The sequence below is a fragment of the Trematomus bernacchii genome, unplaced genomic scaffold, assembly GCF_902827165.1.
Source record: "Trematomus bernacchii unplaced genomic scaffold, fTreBer1.1, whole genome shotgun sequence".
In the NCBI taxonomy this organism is placed as follows: Eukaryota; Metazoa; Chordata; class Actinopteri; order Perciformes; family Nototheniidae; genus Trematomus; species Trematomus bernacchii.
In genome coordinates, this window is record NW_022987648.1 from 6,310,859 (window position 1) to 6,327,607 (window position 16,749).

Below are 16,749 nucleotides of genomic sequence, written 5' to 3' on the forward strand. Positions count from 1 at the left end.
TGCACTTTCACCAGAATCTTTTTATTAAAATCTGCTTTAGGAAGAGTCAGTTGTGTATGAAGGGTAGAAAAAGCTGTTCATCTTTACTTCACAAATACATCAAACCCTCTTTACACTGCATCTGGGACAAATGTAAATACAAGGCTGACGAAAAAAAAAAAATGGGAACAAGTCACTTTTGCCTGCGGAGGTAAACGTCAATACTGTCCTAATAAATCCCACTAATATGGCAGGTATCAATATCTGGTTATAACCCATGTTTTATAAAGCTGTTAAATAGATTTTCTTCTGTTGGGAGGAACTCTGCAGACACCATGTTTTAACGTTGCACATTAGCCATGGTGAACTAAAATGTGATTTGATTTTTTACAGTGGTCACAAAAACAGCTGTACAACCAGTGTCTAGTATTGGAATAACAAAATACTTTTAAATCTTTCTATAAGCAAGCACGCCTCATAGGAGCTATATGAACAGAGTGTCGCTCTGTAGACTGGCCTTAAAGATGATGCGCTTAAAGACATTAGGCTAAAGCTAGCTTCCCTGGTGGTCTAGTATTTATGACTTGTATTTGCCGTGGCATATCTTCACAGGTTCATTCAAAGGAAATCAACCCGATGTTGCAATAAATAGAAAATCTGTTGGCTTTTTATAAAGGAGATATGACTTACACATTGTGACAAACATTTTCAAAAGCGACAAGGTTGTGCATCTTTCAAAGTAAAGCTAGTATACATATTTATAAAAGTTTTCTTGGGAGGCACAAAGTCAAAATCCCCAAAACAGAAAAGTAGGCTTTACTGAGAAAAGCTCAGTTAAAACAGACTTTGTTATTGAGCTTTTTTCCCCCGAAATCTATAATATTGAGACAAACACACAGATGAGTTGGTCAGTCACGCAAAGCAACAGTGAACCCTCTACACACTCAGACAGAAAGCGGATTTGAATTGGCCAGTTTGTGCCAAACATAAATATTGCACCAAATGTACCCGCTAAATACGACACCCCCTCTAACTCTATAATAGCTTATACTCCAACATAGAATATATCTTTATTTAGTTTATATGGGAAATAAAGGGTCTGCAAAACATACAAGTCATGAAGCACCAGTAGCATCTGATGTGTGAAAGTAGCTTTTAAGAGAAAGTCCGAAAGAACGGCATTGTCGAGAAACAAATAAAAAAACATTTACAAAACCTTTGTTTGATAAAAATCATAGCAAACAAAGACTCCGGCCCCAAAAACATGGAGGCAACATTTGATCCACTGAACATTTGTAACTGCATTTCTGGTGTGTTAAAATAGTCTTTAGCACCCGTGTTGGCATGTACAGGTGCTAATTTAACAGGGCATTTAGTGATCTGTAGAGGGAAAGGAGTGCCTGAAGACCACCACAAAAGGACAGCAATCAGTGGTTTTCCAGGTTGTTCAGAGGAGAGCTCCATCTGTTAGGGTGCAGCGGTGGGTGTGTGTGCAGCGCTCAGAGGGGCTGCAGGACGTTCCTCCCTGCTTCTGAAGGGTTGCTGGCTCCAGATCTCTCCATATCAGACAGCTGCTCAAACATGTCCCTGAAGACACGAGAGGAAGTGTGTCAGAGCATGTTATGCCCTCTGACATCAAACACAAACATGCTAGTAATATAAAGCTTAGTCAAATATATGTCTATAGTAAGTTAAAAATATAAAAAAAGTGAAAGTATATCATGTTGAAAAGAGTATCAAGAGCAGGGGTGGGCAAACTTTCTGGCTCGGGGGCCACTATGAGTTTTAAATTTGACAGTAGCAGATCGATAAAAAAAATATTTAGCTGTCCACTCCTCATTATACACTCGGCACTCAATGTTGACTTTTCTTTTCTTTGGTCCACTCATTGTTACAGATGCGGGTTCAAAGGTGAATTATTGCGTCATTGCGTCATCGTTTGCGTCATGACGTAAACATTTACGTGCCTTCTTATGACCCACACAGCGTTTTACGTCGCTGATTTTCTCCGCAACACCGCTCACAACAACATCAATAGAGGACTGCGTCGGGTAGTTTTTAACCATACGAAGCCAGATTAAATTAAAGAACTACTTCTCCAACCTTGTACCATTCTCCAGAGTGCCGTGGAGCATTGTTTATTAATGTGGTTCAGCTGCATTACTGCCCGCTGCAGCGCTGCTCGTCTACCGGAGTTTATTCTCCCGTTAACTCGCGGCAGCGGCCGCTGGAAAGTTTTCATTGTCTGACTGTCACACAAGCAGCTGATAAATAACCCCCATCCCCATCAGTGAATGTGTTTTAGTCTGAACGCTGTTTGGCATCACAACGCTGTTATGAAAGTTTCTCTGGCATTCTACAGGTGATGTTAGCATAGCAACCGAAGCTAATCAGACTATCTTGACTACTTGTTGCTATCATATTGTGGCACAAGCCGTTTTCTACACGCATATTTTACCGGCGTAGTTTTCGTTATGATTTTACTTGTGATGGCCACATGTAGCCCATGTATTGATTCCATCCGATAGCTGCAATAATATAAAACAAAAGGAAAACGTCTGCCTCTTCACAATGGTCAATAACAGTGAACGGATGGTCATTAAAGTAAGGTCAAATAAACAGAATCACACTAAGCCTGGTTAGTGTTGCCTGACTTTATATTAGTGTTTTTTGTAAGTGTGTGGTCGCGTTCTAGTCACTTTGGTCAGCGCTACTGCTTGTTACAACTTGTATTCGCCGTACTCGCCATGAACTGTTGTTGCTCAGGTTAATCTCGACCCCCTCCAATGTAAGCGTGACGTATTTGGTTCTTGGATCTTGCCGGGTTGCCGAGTGGGGCCAGCTGAGAGAATAGACCAGACTCCAGCAAAGGTAAATTGTGTCTAGAGTGCGGCATCTAGTGGGATCAACTGAAATGCCGGGTATTGCAGGAAAAAGGCAAAATGAATGCGGTCTTTACTATAATTTGGACAATTTTGTACCAATATTCGGCGGGCCGGATTCAAAAGCCCAACGGGCCGTATATGGCCCGCGGGCCTTAGTTTGCCCATGCCTGATCAAGAGTATAAAAATAGGAAATATTTTTTCCAAAAACGGAAACAAGTACCGGTATGTCAAAAATGAAATAAGTCAGTTTAGTATAAAACATAGAACCTTATAAACAAAATCCAGCAAAAAAACAAAAGGCACAGTATAGTATGCTAAAACATATGTACATAGATGAAAAATCATATATTCTCCTGACTGGGGGCGTGTCAACCACATTCTGCTATACAGCGACAATGAATAACTACCTCATTCAACAACCCCTTCAAAACATCTGAACATCCCTTTAAACAAAACAAAACGCGTCTTAATCAGGATCAAAGAAGGTGGTCATGATTGGTTTGTTTCACCCTGTCAAAGAGAGACCCTCACCCTACACAGTGGTTGTTTAACAGAGAGCCTTCTGGTTGTTCTAACTCACTTGTGCATGTAGAAGAAGATGTATCCACTGCGGTCGCGGTCCCTCTGGACGGCCGCTTCCTGTGTGCGCGACACGTCCAGGTCATTGAAGGTCAGCCACGACTGCTTCTTCATGTCGTACACGTCACTGATGTAATGGCCTAGGGAGGAAAATAAACCACTTAGTTTTGAACACTAGGAAAAGGTCTCAAACTAAAACTATTCCAGTTGTTCTCACTGGTGTGAGTTGTGCAGCAGCTTAAATTGAGTGTATGCTAGGGCTGTACCCGAATATTCGTTCGAGTAATATTCAGGTTTCAATTTCGTTATTTTAATTATTTTTAATTTATTTGAAAACTCCAATATCAACGTAAGAGCTTGTGCCTCTTCGGGGGGTGCTAACACTTAACCATAAACGTTATCGTTTACTTTCTCCGTCTTTATATGTAGATATTACTTTTTCTCCATTAATCTCCGTCACGTTGTTTCCATAGCAACAACAACTTCCTGTCAACAGCGCTAACTCTCCTTCAAAAATAAAAGCATGTCCATACAAAATAGGAAGCCAAGCCAAATTACACTTAAGACGTATACAACTGCAACGAAAGTAACAAACACAATGCAATATCCTTTTCAATTTCCTCAACACAAATTGGGTTACATTAACAAATAACTATAAAACAACAATACTGTAGAATAACAAAATGAATGCCGTGAATAAACCAAAATACACGTGTTGAAGCGGTTCGCTGCTGATTATTACTACTACGCCGCAACCCCCCCCACCCCCGCGCGGGCCGAATATTCGCTGCTGATTACTACGGAATATCCGGAGCCCGAAAAATGATATTCGGAACAGCCCTAGTGTATGCACCGGTATGAATCTTTATCACATATCTGCTCAGGCAATGAGTCATAACATGCAAACCACTCTTTTACACTATTTACCACTCATTCAAAGAGGTTAAGAGTGTCTTCTACACAAACGTGGCACTGTGCTGCTCAGGTATCATGTGCCGACAGGAGTTCTGACATCCTGAAGGGTTCCAATTTGCTCTTTTTGCAAAATGGCATCATTAAATGAACTAGAGTAGGGTAAGTATGCATTAATACAGCTACATGGTGGACAGAAGCACAAATGCACACAGTGCTCACCGGAGGAGGAGCTGCTCCCGATGTGACTGACGACACTGATGAGTCGGAAAGAGTTGGCCAAGTCTCCGCTCTGTGGAATAAAACGTATCCAAGGTTACTATGAACAAAGGCAGTTCCGTGTATCCAGTGTAAACGACATATCCTTTTTTTGTGAAGGAAGGTTTTATACAATATATTTAAAGTATTTGGAAGTTGATTTTTAGTTTATTGCAGAAATGAATGAGAAAAATGTATCTCGACTGTTCTACTTATTTAAAATCACAGAGCAGATGTTGAGTACCTCAGCGTTCCTCTTCAGGTTCTCAGTCTCAGCTTCAGTGTACTCCATGTCCAACACGTCCTCGTTGCCTGAATCCTCGTCTGAGCACAGTAACTCTGGCAGAGAGTTGTTGAACTCTGGTGTTGGGGAAGGAGAAGATGTTGATACTGGTCAGGCATTTCCACACCACGGAGTCAGATTTAACAGTGTTATTAAGTGCTCTGAGACCTTCACTGAGAACATATGATACTGTGTTTGTTTGCTTTGCACAAATACATGTAAAGCAGGGGTATTTTTGCTTGAGTGAAAAATGAAACTGAAATTGGGAAAAAGTCAGTCAAAGATGTCTTCCCCTCTTGACTACCACTTCACCATCCAACAGATTCTGCTTCCTCGCCATTACCTGGCACTGAAAAAGGTTGCATTCCTCCACCAACCAGTCAATACTTTATATTATTGTCATAAACAGCATTTTGATTCACGGGTTATGGCCAAAAACAGGTTTTGTGCCGTCCCAGCGAACTTAACCACCAAATTCAAATCAGTTCATCCTTGATTCCAAGTGGACTTTTGACATAAAATTGAAGATATTAGCTACAAGCAGTCTTGAGGTATCATGTACAAAAGAATGGGAGGGATGGACATCGCAAAAACATGATGAATGGTATTCCTTCCATCAAAGACGCTCAACTCAAAACGATTGCATTTCAGTGATATCAACGTTCAAGAGTTTCCACAGCCAGCTACTCAACATGAAATCAATGATACCTTGCAGGCTGAGCTCGGTAGCCCTCTTCAGATCATCGTCCTCTCTCAACTCCTGGGCCTCCTGTGTGGGGGAAAAGTGGAGACAATGAAATTCAGTGAACAAAATGTACAAATAGCATTTTTTAGTCTGGTGTTTATTGTCTGCTTGCTCAAAAAGAACAGACTTCACTCTGTTAGATAACGGTTATCATATAATGGCATTGTGGTGCTACAACATTCTTTAGATGCAGGACCCTTGTTCCAGATGTGCTCTTACATGCTCCTGGAGGCTCTGGGCCAGCGCCTGCTGCAGCTCCTGCTCCTCCCTCTCCTGATCCTGATCCAGACTGTACTGCTGCACCCAGTCCAGCTCCCCCTGTTGCTGCCCCCCCTCTGGAGTCTGGTTCTCCTTGTTCTCGTCCATGGTCAGGTCCAGGGAGTCCAGCACATCTAGGCGAGATAAACACACAGGTCAGTTCACTTAAAGGAATAATTCACCCACAAAGAGACCATTTGTTTTTCAATTACAAGTTTTGAAATCCTATCGCTGTTATTAAACATGGACCCTGTATACTTTAGTTCTTCAAGACTTTTTTCAGTTTTTCAATTCTCTATTTCCAGTGGAGGCATCTAACAAAGGGTGAGAAAATTATACAAATTATTATTTTCAAAAGGTTAAACTTAAGTTATATCAACTCAATCTACCAAAGTTTAATAATTACAATGTTAGTTTCCTTAACCTCTTAAGCCCTGGGCCTGTTTTTCAGGTCTCAGGCTCGAAAATGACATTCCCAGAACAAATGACTATATCTTCACTTCTAAAAAGGGTAAATTAATAATCTTTTTTCTCAAAGCAATGATAAACCTGTGAGTTGGATGTAGAAAAGTCAGAATCATTATAGAAGTTTTTTATTTTAAAGTCAATTCAGATTGAACATAGTAAATAAATGTAAATTATAGTGTCCGATCAAAATAAAAACATTACTTATAGTGAAAACCACCCTTGAATGATGGGATAGTAGACTAAAAGCTTTAGGAATCCAAACTATAACATAATAAGTACCCTGTATCAAGATTGATGCAAAACAAGTGACATGTGACCTTTTTAGAGAGATTTAGCAACAACAAAAAAACACTTCTGGGGTCATTTGGGTGGATTTGCCATATCGCCGTTTTGGCTCCGTAAAGCTACGTTGTGTGATGTCTGGGTTTGCCTTCGCTGCCCTGAGTTCTGATCGCACAGTGATGATACTTATACCTCTAGAACCTGTGGAATCTCAGCTCTAATCTGTTTGTGCAGATCCAATAAGTAATACAATATTTCTACCGTGAGTTCTGTGCCAAGTGCGTTAGCATTTTTTCACTCAGGGCTAATTCAGAGGCTTGTTATTACCCTTGTGTTTCGTTTAGCTAAAAATGGTTCATATTGTCTGCTAGCTGAGTTTCTCACCGTTAAGTGGGTATGACACATTCATAGTTTGTTAAATGTTAAGAAGCCCTCAGACGCTGTTTCCGGTACCGGGGGCATGGGGCTTAACTGGTTAAGACATGCATTTTGGCCAACCCAGTTTCTATGTATATCTAGAGAGCCCCATATATCTTATTTTTAAAACGTATCTTTGTTATTACTGGCTGCTTTTATATGAATAAAATGGATGCTTACTTATTTGATGAATGTGTGCTTGTCTCGTTATTTAACATGTTAGCCTACCTGCAGGCTGTTTGCTGTCTGTTTCCAGCAGATCTGTGTGATAGGCCAGGTCATGAGCGTCTGTGTCCCCGAAGCCTGTGTCGGGGCTGCTGGTTGGCTCATCCTCCATTGGGGGCGGGGCCGAGAGCCCGGCCTCTTGACGACTCATCTCCAGCACGGCGGCCAGCATTTCTTCATCATTTATGCCACTGAAGTCTGCTGAATCTATGGCTGCTCCTCGCTGAAGACACATCAAAACAGTGTCGTAACACAAACAGAGGGAAAAATGATCGTAATCATAACTGTGACGGTCTATCAGCGGTACCTCTTCCGGTCGCTCATCCTCGTCAGGCAGACAGCTGCTGAGGCGTCGCTTGCGGCTCACCGTTGCTTTACTGTTGGGCTCCTCTTCACTATCAGAGTCCAGGAGGCTAGACGTGCAGCTCGAGTTGGCAGCTTTGCCTCCAATCCTTCTAGACAAACACAGTAATAAGCTCAGACCAAAGCTTATGTGATTGGATGACTCACGGGTGGGCTATTTTTTTATAAGCTATCTTACTGCCCTCCCGCTTCATCAAGCTTTGTTTTCTTGTACCTTGAGAGTATGTTTTAATATTGAATCCGACTGAGCAAAGAACATGTTGCTGCACATTTGAGTGTAAAGCTTTAATGTTGTTGCCAATGTAACTGTAACTCTTATCTCCAGAACTTACCGGAGAGGAGCTGTCGACGAGTTGACACACTGCGACGTTTTGAGTGTTCTGGAACTTGAGAACAACAAAGAAAACGTTTAGAAACCTAAATATTTCACTTAATCTCTCAACCAAATGAGAATAGTGTTATGCATCGTAGTCAAGTCAATAGCTCAACAGATGTCTTACATGGAGGACTGGGAACTCCAGCCAAGGCTAATGGGGGCTCGTGTGGATTCAGTGCAGTGGGACAGCAGGGTCAGGTACCGGGGGATCACCACCTGCTGGCCCAGCTTGCTGTTCAGTGACAGCTGGGCGTTAAAGCTGTAGCGCTTCAGGTGGAGGATGAGCACTCTGTGGGGAGGAAACATCATACATCAGAACTGTGTCTACTAGTGAACAACAGATGCTTACAGGAAGTACCTGTTGTGATTCATGCCTTATGTTTGAAATGCAGTGTTCAGTTAGCAACAAGTGTGACCGCTTCTCATGCATGAGAACTGAAAAATGATGTGTGTACACACCTGGGCAGTTTGCTAAATTTATGTGTAACAGTCGCCGATTTCCCATTGCACTTTTCACACGAGTACTCAATTTCCTCCATCTGAAAAAGAAAAAGTAACTTCTATCATTGCACATTCAAAAATGGTATGTGTAGTTTAGACTTTTCACTTGAAGGTAATTGCAAAACAAAGTGAACACTTGAAAAGTGGCTGAAGATTAATCATTCATAGAAATTGATCAGTACTATAAGCTGTCAATGAGAGACCCTCACCCTAAAAAAGAGATCCAGAGAGTCCTGGATAGAGCGGAGTGGAAGCGTTTTCTTCCGCCGTGGGAGGTCGATGGACAAGTCATTAAACTGCTCTCGCTTGTTCACTACCTCGCCACACCTGTAAAGGAACATGAAGGCATAAAACACTCTTTATTCTCCAGGTTCAGATAGAGTTTTGGCTTTCAGATAAATAAGCAGGAGACAGGCTCACCCTTTGCATGTGATGGTGTGCTGCACCTCAAACTCCATGTTGACCGCCACAGGGCAGGTGTAGATGCGGGACGTGTCTGCCTCTTCACCCGGCTCTGCTTTAGCTGCTGAGGACGTTCCCTCCTGGCCGCTCTCACACGCCACAGAGGACGACGCTGCCGCTTCATTGGACCAGTTCTTGTTCATTTTCTCCACGTCGTCCTTTAACTGGTCCAAACACTGGCTCAGGAACTCATGAGCATCCTGGTGAATAATGTGATACACATGGACTTTACAAAGCATAAAGAATAAATACAAAAGGTGGGTTATGTTCCGCTTCAGTGTTCAGAAACACAGAGTTGAGACAGACCATAAATTACATATATTACGGGCTATCAAAAGGTGATAATAAAAAAAAAACGTGTGAAATGCATGTGTCCAATCCCTTAGTTAACAAATACAAAATATATATTTTTTAGTATATCATTTGTTTTGTTTGACATCTGTTATTACATGTTTGCACTAAAATGTGTATGAGCACTATAAACAAAGCATTTCCTGGTAAAGTGTGTGCCATGTCATCCATCTGCAACAACCACATGACATTTGAAATATTAGGGTACGTGAAGAATTGAAAAATTGCTCACAACAGAGATCTTACGTTCTGCATGTTTCCAGAGAACCGCTCAGCTGTGGAGGAGATGGCGCTCTTCACTTTCCTCAACAGGTCTTTTTTTGTTTCTGGACAACCCACATCCTTCTTGGCCATAAGGTGTGCAAACCGCCTGCAGGCAGTGAAGAGATGCCACAGAATGAAACAAAAAAAAGGGATAGGTTTGCAAAGCACATCATTACAGAGGCCTGTACTACGAATCTAGTTCAACATATCCTGGATATGTTTGAGTTAGCCGGTTGACCTAATCCAAAACAAACGCGCTCTCACTAAGCAGTCCTACGACGCGGGTTATCAAGTGGATTACTCAAACCGTACCCTATCTAGTTAGGTGTGCGTTCACATAAAAGGGGTGGTATTTGGAGCGATCGACCAATCACAAACATGTACAAGCCGCGTACTGACAGCGCAGCGCGTCATACTTCCTGAATGAAACTATAATATTAGACGTTAAACTTTAAACATCCATGACTTAAACACTTTATCCAGGATAAAAGCCACATAGCTGCACCTGCAAGGTGAATACTGCTGGTAAAAGAAAAAGCGTTTGAATGCGTACATTAACAGGTTTATGATATCACTGCTGCCCCGTCTAAGACACGATCTGACTTTAATTACATTTGACTCGAGTGTTTCGTCAACTTAATGTGTTGCTTAAAATAATACTTCTGCATACAGTATGTGACACTGTGAGTGTTGCACGGCCAGATACGGCTCAAGAAGCTGACTCAAATAAGGAAATATATGATACATTATGATGTGATATGATATGAATGATAATGGGACACATCGACGTCTGCACTCACAGTGCCGCGGACTGTACTTAATGTTACTCTGATCCGGTTACTTATGTCGTGGCAGATATTCAAGTAAGCTTTCTTAACGCTAATGTTATAATAGTCAGATTGCTCTGAAGATGGGAGGGGATATTCTATTAATTTTCACGTTCACACAGTCAGTTGATTTTTGCCGGCCGTCTTTCCTGCAACGGCAGTTTAAACTGTATTTCCTCTATTCTGTAATATGAATTGATCGCTTTAAACTCCGCACATGGAGCTCTGATTGGTCAGCAGGCGGTGCTTTCACTGAGTTGATCTCTTATCCTGCAACCTAACCTGCTCCGGAGCAGGTTTGCCGTTCAGCATAAGTTACCGTGGAGATCTAGCCCCCTAAGAAGTGAACCAGCGTCGTAGGACCGGAAATCCAGAGTTTTCCCTGAAGTTAGCCGGCTAAGCGAAAATCCTGCTTCGTAGTACAGGCCTCAGGTCTCCCTTTAATCCATCTACACGGCCTAATGTAGTACCTGAGCAGTGCATTGATGGGGACCTTCTTCCATGGGATGCTCTGCCTCAGCATGTCATTGGAGAAGGAGGGGAGGCTGAAGAGGGACTGCAGGATGGCGTTCATGTAGCAGGTGTTGCCCAGGTTGGAGAATCTGATAGAAAGGATTTACACATTAGGATGATAATAAAAAGGGAAAGAAAAACTCTCACCAAGGCCTTCAATTTGGTTGGGATAAGATCATTTGTGACACTATCTTTCGCAGGATTTGCAGTTGTATGTGAGGTTACAAATTAAAAAACGTTGGAACCTTTTTTTTCTTTGCCATAGCTCAAAACGAGGGCATAAACAGCTATTTTTTTTGTTTCCCCTTGCATACAACGTCGAAATAAATGAAATCCAGTTTCTCTTTACAAACCGACTGCGTATGCTCACGTTTAGTGCAGCACATCTGGCTTCTCCTTACCCTTGCAGGGGGGGCTGAGGCTGGGCCAGCGTGGACAGCCTTTGCTTGTTCCAGCCACCGTAGTCCAGAGTGGGCCGGACCTTCTTGAAAGGAGTGGAGTGGTTTGGCAGCATGAGGCTCCTCTTGGCTGAAGAGCTCTGTGCTGTACTGCATGGCCTGTGTGGATTTGTAGTCAATATTATACAGATGTGACTCACTGGCGTCACAATGACTTCATGCTCTAACTAGACAATTATATTGAAGTGCTCTTTACATTTCTCAATTCAATTGTATAAACAAGTGCAATTGACCTAAAAAAGAGTTCCGTTTGCACAGCTCTAGTATATTTGCATGGAGAAGTAGATTTAAGTAGGTTTAAAACAGGTATCTTGTGCCTTACAGCTGAACACTACAGAAACTCACCTGTCCAGGAAAGAGTGGCTCTGGCTGTAGTCTTTAGTCACAGATCGGCTGCCGTAAAATGACGTTGGCTGAAGGGGAGTTGAACTCAGTGAAGCTGTCGGTGAGGAATAAAGGAGTGATTGAAAGTAAAGTCAAAGACCAAAAGTTTGGGTCTGAATGAATAGGTTTAGAAAAAGGTAAATAGAGTGGTGCAGAAATGAGTCTTAAAACGCGGAACAGTTAGCATTTGACCAACTCAGTTTGTTTATAGCCTTAAGTTAGACATTTACTTTTGGCAATGCATTGCATGTGGTGATATTCCTACTGAAAAAAATGTGGTAGAATCTTAAACGTGTGTTTGTCAAAGATCTTGTTTTCTACAATATTCCAATGGAAAAATTCCCATTGCTTTTTGTCGAGGTAGCCCTTGCAATGCTAACTTTTGGGTGGCCTACATTACATTACATTACATGTTACTTGTTAGACGCTTTTATCCAAAGCGACTTACATACTCAATACTGTGGACAATCCCCACAGGAGCAATTTGGGGTGAAGTGTCTCAGGGACACAACGACATGCTGACTGCAGTGGGGTTTGAACCTGTGACCCCCTGATCCGAACACCTACGGACAACCCACCACGCCTACAAAAGGAGGTCATCACTGCACCACTGAAAGTTAGTGTACAGTGAGGTCCTAAGCAGCAGTTTATAGACAGTGTTGCTGTAGAAGTTTACCTGAGCTCCTGTTCTCCTCAGACTGCTTCAGCTTGTCTTTGCAGCTCAGTAGAAACTTCCTGGATGGATCCGAAGTGGCCTTGTTGTTGCTAAAAAATGTTTGGAAGTTACCAAACATTTCTATGCATTTTGATCAACAACCTTAAGGTTTCTGTTTAGCAAACGAGCAAAATAATATACGGATATAAAACTAATTACAACACGGCACATATTTAAATTCTTGTAACCGTCTGATGAGAAAAAAAAAAAAACATAGATACCATATCTGACAAAAAGCTACAGAAGTCAGGTGGATTCATGTGTATCCCAACAAGCCCTGCAGCTCAATGTGGGCAGTGATGTTGCGATTACCTCGACGAGTCATTTTCCTTGGGGTAGTCTTCAGTCAGGTCACTTTCAGAGGTGATGAGTCTCTTTCTTTTCTCACTCCTGAAAAACAGTGACAAGCAACAATTTATGTCACAAGCATGAACTGAGCATGACTTAACTGAGTAACTGAGAAACATAACAACTACAAAATGGGATGTTTTGAAGTCTGCATTAAGAAAGACTCTCAGTTTAAAGGCCAGTGTCCAAAAAGCACCCTTTAAAATTGTCTCCAATGAGGATAGAGCACACACAGCCTTGTATTTGGCTGCTTTAAAAAAAAATATACAAATTGTTAACAAAACACAACTTGCCATAAAGAGCAATATGAATTTCCATCCTACCTGTTCTCAGAGAGTCCCGTGCGGGTGGGAGTGGAGGTGGCTCTGCTCGGGCTGCCCAGGGGTTTCCGTGGCGTCGTCTCCTCTCTGCCTTCTGTACTCTGACGCCTCTGGGTTGTCTGGAAGACGTTAGGAATCTTATAAGGGTACAATGTCTAAATTCAAAGTTTAAGTGTGGTTTTGTTTTCTAGCTTACCTGTCTCTCCCCCGAAGGATTACTGTCATTTTTCAAAGAGCGGTTTCCCAGCACACTGAGGTTTGCGCTTCCGTGGGACGATTTTAAAACTGCAAAATGAAGAAGGAAAAATGGCCGCTCAGGACAAAGCATGGAAATGAAATGATAACTTGATCAATTAAGTAGCAATTACATTGTATTTATACGCTTGTACAACCTGTAACTACACCATTGATATTAGTCCTGACTTACTGTGTGCTCATTTCAATTTGAAAAGTTGTTGAAAAGTTTGAAAAACTGTGTGTACGTGTCCAAAAATAAAGTCCACACCAGGCCAGTATGTATGATGATTTTCTCAAATTAAATTCTGAATACAATACATAAATAATAAAAAGGTTCTTTTTTAGAAATTGGCGCTAGATACACTCAGAGAAGATCAGTGCCGTTTCCTTTTAACCTTAGACTTACCCATTTTCTTTAAGAACAAAGCGAGAATCAAAATGTAAGCTGAGACTACACAGTAGCAGCAGCAGAAGGAACAGGACAAACGTCATCAGAATGAAATGCAACAGGATAAACCTTTTTCAATAAGGTATCTAATCCGGCCATTCTTTATCTAAGGCTGAGTTAAGGTCAAACTGAAACAATACTTAGTATTCTCTTTTGTAGTCCAGTTTTGTGCATGGCTTTTTTACAGTGGCAAAAAAAAGTTTACAGTATAGAAACCTATTGAGTAAGATTGCAATTGATTTGAATTGCTTCAAAATATTGAGTTCAACCACCGTAAAACAAAGCATTTAGTCGGCACAAAAAAGCAGAAAAACATCTGCAACTGAAATCTGATGTATTATGACGATTGGCCCATGGGAGTCTACAAAGCAAATAATTGCCATTAAGTGTGCGTGTTGTGCTTAGAAGTAACGACAGAACCACGAATAGCGGAAGCTCAAAATAAGAAAATGAAGGAATCCGTGAGCCCTGGTTTTCTTTGAACAAAAAGAAAATGAGCAGTGGCGTAATTACCTGGCTTTCCAGTCTTCAGTTTGTCCAAAAATTCTTTAGTCTTCTGAAGCAAAGTCGGAGGAATCTTATCCAGGATGATGACACTGTTGTCCTTCAAAGTCAGCATGATACGGTTCAGGTTCTGGCTAACGGTCTTCAAGTTCTGGTTCAGCTAAGAAAACAATACAAGATACGTTGGTTGTAGTTTTATTCAATTAGTATGTTTTCCAATTAATAATAACTGCATACTTTAGGAGCCCATTAGTGTTATGCTGAAAGTAATGTACATGGTTTTATCCATGCATTTAACAGTTTACTTATATTCTACTTAATAAAAATGTTTCCTCCGAGCCATTTGTTTACTTTAAATTTCTCATCCAAAATTAGCATTTTTCAAAGTGTATTTGGATTTCTGTGCAAATTGCAGCACTTATTAGCCAGACAAAAACTAAGTCTAAACACTAAGTTAACTAAGTCATGTTTTGGTTCACTTATGTGCAAGTGTTTCCCTTTATGACTGTCATTTCTTAAAATGTATAAGTCCTTCCCCATGACTGTCAAAAGTCCAGACTAAAATATATCTCTAAATGTTGGTGGAAATTCTTATGTATATGTGGGAAATGTAGTCTTTGTATTGCGTTCCTAACTTAAATTGTACCTTCCATTCCTGGACATTTTACAGTATTGCTGATACAAATGTTAAAAACATTGAGATTGACAAAGTAAATAACGGCAGAGTTAAGGAACAGGCAGAGAGTAAGGTGGTATGTTATTGCTTGCTATACAAGCTTCTCTTCAACAGCTACCATATCAACTGTTTTTCCAAAGTCTTTTGATAAGTGGTTGAAGGGAGATTCATCCATTACTGCTCTGATGACATTTCTACAGGTGAGACAGATGTCTGGATAGCGCTGTATCTCAAAAAATAACATTGAAACATTTAAGAAAGGGTACTCCTTCAGAATCTAACGTTATGTTTAAGTCATTTGCCGTTGTCATTTTTGAATAACCACCAAGAACAGAGTTTGAATAATACCTGGAAAGTTTTGGAGGCTCCACCACAGTTAAATCTTAGACATAGGTTGATTTTGTTGTCCTTTTCCAGAATCTCAAAAGCTCCCTCTTTCCATCTGGTGGTGCCCAGATCAAGGCTGGTAAGGCGGATCTTCACACTGGCGCCACCGCTGGAGAGTTTGGGCACTATGGTTGACATGGCTTACTATCCAGTTGGTGCACTTTGGAGGCTTGGACTTGTAACCAAACAAATCCTAAAACAAGAAGGAAATCCAATTAAATTAGTTTATTCAACCACATTGTGTCATATATTACCCATCTCACAGTTCATGTTTATATAGAGTGGAGTATTAAAGGGACATGTTTTAACCACCTTGCCACTATAAAACCGTTATTATTCCATCCATTTCTTTAAAAAAGGAGGCAAGAACTCAATGATAAACCATACCTGATTTAGATACATCTTAAGCACTTTTATTGCACCTGTTGTTAAAAAACTTGTGTTACGTATACATATGTTCATCAGCTAATAAACTATTTATAATGCATCCAAGCTAGCCCGCTATGGCCAACGTTGTACAACTGAGCGCTTGTTGAAAGTCACAACAAACTTAAGTCGACCACAAGACACATACCGTTAGCACAACAGCTGAACAGCTCATATTAACACAGATGATAAACTCACGGCAAATATTTAACTCACAGGGGTGAATGTCTCACAAAGTGGGAAAACTCACACCACTTATGTTAGCTGGCTAGCGGTTTCAGTAAGAGTCAATGCAGCTGTATGCATTAGCCTTCAAACTAGCCCAGCAAAGCGAAGATGCACGACACTGCGACCGGCACTCATTACTATTTTCTTGGTTGACACAATTATTACAATAATAAACGTCATACAATTGAGCTACCGGACAAAGTTACAAAGAAGCACCTAGGGTGACATTACAGCCAAGCCGAATGTCTGGGATGTAGCTGTCGTCCCCGCATCTATAGACGCTGAATGGATGGGGGAGGCCAACATTAGCTAGTCGGCTAGCAGGCTAGCGGGAACTAGCTAACTGGCTAATTTGCCTGATTGTAATTTGGGGATGAAAACAGTGTCACCCTTTGGTTAAACCTGCGCTGTTCGTTACCTGTCAATTATGTGTTTTCTTCTAGAAACTTTTATCTCACAGTATCGTTGTCGTAGGTCCTCCGAGAGCAGAAAGTTTGTTTTGCCGGCATTCACCTGCTCCCAGTATGTATGTTGTTGACAGTGGACCCGCACACGACGCCTCGCAATACTGCGCGATGATGGCGGGAATGTGAACATTTACAACGGAAATGATAACCGAGAGTGCGTCCGATCCGGTCCGACTGTGCTCTCGCGATATCTTAATTATAT

At 41.3% G+C, this 16,749-nt stretch overlaps 1 protein-coding gene across 5 annotated transcripts; it reads right to left on the reverse strand.

The window, feature by feature from the left end:
* Nucleotides 1-2: 2 nt before the first annotated feature.
* On the reverse strand, nucleotides 3-16,706 carry usp37 (ubiquitin specific peptidase 37). 5 transcript variants are annotated; one of them, XM_034134525.1, is made up of 24 exons: nucleotides 16,499-16,706; nucleotides 15,388-15,619; nucleotides 14,373-14,523; nucleotides 13,371-13,459; nucleotides 13,178-13,293; nucleotides 12,819-12,896; nucleotides 12,468-12,556; nucleotides 11,753-11,846; nucleotides 11,351-11,506; nucleotides 10,907-11,038; nucleotides 9,592-9,715; nucleotides 8,953-9,194; nucleotides 8,742-8,859; nucleotides 8,491-8,570; nucleotides 8,156-8,320; nucleotides 7,988-8,035; nucleotides 7,600-7,744; nucleotides 7,296-7,515; nucleotides 5,862-6,034; nucleotides 5,606-5,666; nucleotides 4,859-4,974; nucleotides 4,579-4,648; nucleotides 3,446-3,584; nucleotides 3-1,566 (listed from the first exon to the last, which is right to left on the reverse strand). In XM_034134525.1, exons 2-24 carry the CDS (start codon nucleotides 15,562-15,564, stop codon nucleotides 1,479-1,481), a joined length of 2,871 nt encoding a protein of 956 aa, XP_033990416.1. In that variant the 5' UTR covers nucleotides 15,565-15,619; nucleotides 16,499-16,706; the 3' UTR covers nucleotides 3-1,478. The 5 variants fall into 5 exon arrangements, with proteins under 5 accessions (XP_033990416.1, XP_033990415.1, XP_033990414.1 ...); XM_034134524.1 differs by having other exon boundaries at nucleotides 7,600-7,747; XM_034134523.1 differs by having other exon boundaries at nucleotides 7,988-8,041.
* Nucleotides 16,707-16,749: the final 43 nt, after the last annotated feature.

What these genes read in the sequence shown, in the direction of transcription:
- usp37 (XM_034134521.1), bottom strand. Translation starts at nt 15,564, where the DNA reads ATGTCAACCATAGTGCCCAAACTCTCCAGCGGTGGCGCCAGTGTGAAG. An exon ending in CCCATCAATGCACTGCTCAG is followed by an intron (nt 9,716 to 10,906) that starts GTACTACATTAG and finishes CACTGCCTGCAG; the next exon opens with GCGGTTTGCACACCTTATGG. An exon ending in ATCTTCTTCTACATGCACAA is followed by an intron (nt 1,567 to 3,445) that starts GTGAGTTAGAAC and finishes TCGTGTCTTCAG; the next exon opens with GGACATGTTTGAGCAGCTGT.